Source organism: Myotis davidii, unplaced genomic scaffold (assembly GCF_000327345.1).
Source record: "Myotis davidii unplaced genomic scaffold, ASM32734v1 scaffold223, whole genome shotgun sequence".
Taxonomy (NCBI): Eukaryota; Metazoa; Chordata; class Mammalia; order Chiroptera; family Vespertilionidae; genus Myotis; species Myotis davidii.
In genome coordinates this window covers 5641757-5644939 of record NW_006294609.1, presented here as the reverse complement: position 1 = coordinate 5644939, position 3183 = coordinate 5641757, and the positions used below count along the sequence as shown (strand labels likewise).

The 3183-nt window shown below is 65.0% G+C and overlaps 1 protein-coding gene across 1 annotated transcript in view; it reads left to right on the top strand.

Moving 5' to 3' along the window:
* The window catches only part of LHX5 (LIM homeobox 5), a 3817-nt gene extending 2224 nt beyond the window's left edge, over positions 1–1593 (top strand). Inside the window, exons 3-4 of the mRNA XM_006769010.1 lie at positions 428–705; positions 1333–1593. Coding sequence (XP_006769073.1) covers positions 428–705; positions 1333–1593 — 539 coding nt within the window. The remainder of the gene's footprint in view (positions 1–427; positions 706–1332) is intronic.
* The last annotated feature ends 1590 nt before the right edge of the window (positions 1594–3183 follow it).

Below are 3183 nucleotides of genomic sequence, written 5' to 3'. Positions count from 1 at the left end.
CGGGCTGGGCGCCGGGAAGGGCGTGGGATCCAGGCTGACTGGACACCAGACCAGCCCTTCCCCTGCCCTCCGATTCGGGAGCCTTTTCCCAGGCGCCGCCTTGCCCATTTGGAACTGCGCGATTCCCTTCCGCTTCCTTTGAGCTCCTGGTCTTTTCTCCCTGCGCTGGGAGGACTCTAATGGGAAGGAGAGGAGGGAGCGGGGAGCTGAGATCTGAGGCCCCGAGCGCACCTGGACCCTCCTCCAGGCCCCTCTCCAGAGGGCGCGCGTCCCCCTCGCCCAGCAATAGGCGAAAAGTGCTGAGAAGGCTGGAGAGGGGCCCTCGGAAGGCCCAGCCCCATCTGGACGGGTGGGCGGGCCCGGGCCTGGGGGAGGGACTGTCGCTGCCGCTCACGCTGCTGTCCCCTTCGCACTCCCTCCGCCGCAGTGTCATCCTGTACGGACCGCAGTTTGTCCCCGGACCTCCAGGACCCGCTCCAGGACGACCCCAAGGAGACGGACAACTCGACGTCGTCGGACAAGGAGACGGCCAACAACGAGAACGAGGAGCAGAACTCGGGCACGAAGCGGCGCGGCCCGCGCACCACCATCAAAGCCAAGCAGCTGGAGACGCTCAAGGCCGCCTTCGCCGCCACGCCCAAGCCCACGCGCCACATCCGGGAGCAGCTGGCGCAGGAGACCGGCCTCAACATGCGAGTCATCCAGGTGCGGCCCGGCCCGGACACCTCCACCTCCCCGAGCCCAGCCCTGGAGCTGGGAGGTTCGGAGGAGCCTCGCGCCCGCTCCGCGCCGAGTTCCGGTCCCGCGGCCCGCGGTGCGCTCCGGGCCGGGCCCGCGGGTCAAACCCGCTGCCCAAGTCACTGGTCACCTCCCCTCTGAGCCCCGCCCCTGCCCGTCCAGGGAGGGTGCTAAGCCTTGCTGGGGACAGACCCCTCCCTTCCTCTCGTCCCCCGAGGCGACCTTCCTCACGGGCCTACTCCCTGCGCCAAGGCCGGGCGGGCAGACAGACCGATGGCCAGAGTCCGGCTGGGAAGCCGAGGGGCCCAGACCAGAGCCTGGTCGGGCGGGCAGGAGGCCTTTATAAAGCCGTCAGGCCGCGGGCGGGCGAGGACGGGAAGCCCGAGTCTTTATGAGTCGCCCCAAGGGTCCGCCAAATCCTTCACCCTTGGCTGGTTCGCCGAGGCCCCTCTCCACCCCTCCGGCCTAATCCGCGCGCCCTCCCCCTCGCCTCAGGGTAGTCTTGGAGGCAGGAGGCGCTAGGACCCCGCAGGGGCGTCCGGGGCCGGGAGAGGATGCCTTCCACCGAGCTCACTGCCCCCTCCACTGTCCCAGGTGTGGTTCCAGAACCGGCGGTCCAAAGAACGCAGGATGAAACAGCTAAGCGCACTGGGCGCCCGGAGACACGCCTTCTTTCGGAGTCCGAGGCGCATGCGTCCCCTGGGGGGCCGCTTGGACGAGTCTGAAATGTTGGGGTCCACACCATACACCTACTATGGAGGTAAGAGGCTGAGCTCAGGGCCGATACCCCAGCTCTTGGCTGCACCAGGGACTCCCCGCCCTCACCCCCCCCCCTTCTATCGCGCAGGACAATAAGGGACACACTTTAACAGACACACATCAATACACACACACTCGCCCACAGACACTTCCTGGATGCAAAATCGGGCACACGGTTCATGCAACCGTCCAGCAGTACGTACAGATCGACACACCAGACCAGCTCACCACACACCCGCACAGGACACACTCCCTTGCATACACACTGGAGTTCAGAGACCTCGGGGACGCATGACGGCACACAGGATACTCCACCCCAGATACACGAACTGACAGACACACCTGGAGAGATCCCCTGGCTCACACATTTCCACCATCAGACCAAGTTGGACGCTTACAAATCCACATGCACCCTGCCCCACGGGCCTGGGGTACTTGGCACCAGCAGGAACTCGGGCACAGGAGGGCGGTGCGCTGGCTGGCGGTGGGGATGGAGGGATCAGGATTCTTCCCGAAGCCTGCTCTCCAGCTTCCAGTGTACTTACTGGGGTTCTGTGGCCGCGGGTCTGTCTGTGCACACAGCGTCTGGCACTGGTAGCCCGGATGCAGGCAGTTGCTCCGGGCAGGACTCAGGCCCACTCTCCAGCCCCCAGGCACACCTGCGTTTAGTGGCAGCTGGGGGCTCAAGGACTGTGCCAACCCAGGTCTCAGCTCTCAGCTTTGGGGGCCTTATGGGCGAGTAGCGGGAGTTTGCAAAGAGCAGTCCTGTGGCTGATGTTACCGGGCTCAGTGCTGGGTGAACTTTCCTCTTGGTCACCCCTCCTCCTCCTCCTTCCCTCTTTCTCTCCTCCTTTCCTTGTACTTGCTCTTGGGAGACCCATTCCCAGCTCCCTGCCCACGCTTTGGGAGACTCCGAGCATTTCAGCACTTGCTCACCATCCTCCACTTCCCAAACCACCCCCGCTGTTCTGGAGTCTCTGAATTTGGGGAGCCCCCAGGAGCGCCTATGCCTGATGGGTCTGCTCTGAGTGGCCCAGTATCACAGGCCTGCGGGGGTTGGGGGGCTAGTAGCTCAGTTTGGGGTGAGGCGACTTCTCTTAGAAAAGTGGGTTTGGTGGCAATAGAGGGTGAGGGCCGGGAGCCCAGCCACGGGCAGACCCAGGAAGGACACCTTTTTGGTACATCCTCGGGCCTGGAAGGTTAGATCTTCCCATCTGGCCAGGGTCCCCAGAAATTGTGGACAAAATTCATGGTTGTGCTTTTCGGGGAGAGACTCTGCGATGGCAGGGCCCAGGTTGGGGGAGGGAGGCCGCAGACGCCAGGACAGCCTGGATGGGGGACCTCTCCACCGAATTTTACCTCCTTCTGCACAAAATCTTCGCGGCGCTAGGGGCTGGTGGGGCGGTCCAGTCCGGAATGTTCCCTGCCTGGTAATTAACCAAGGGTTCCCCAGGACAGTGCACCCCACCCTGCCGCCTCCTTTAACTCCAGTCTGCTGGCTGGAGTGCGGCCTGGACACCCCGGCCCCTCTTCCCCGGAATGGGGGTGCCGGACCCCCGAGCCCCAGCGAGGCAGCCCACCTAATCCGCGCCGGGAGATCCTGGCGGCGGCGACCGGCAGCGGGCCCTGGCCCTCGCAGGCCGGCCCGCTCGCAGCGGGGCCCCTGCCGCTCCCCATTCCTGTTCC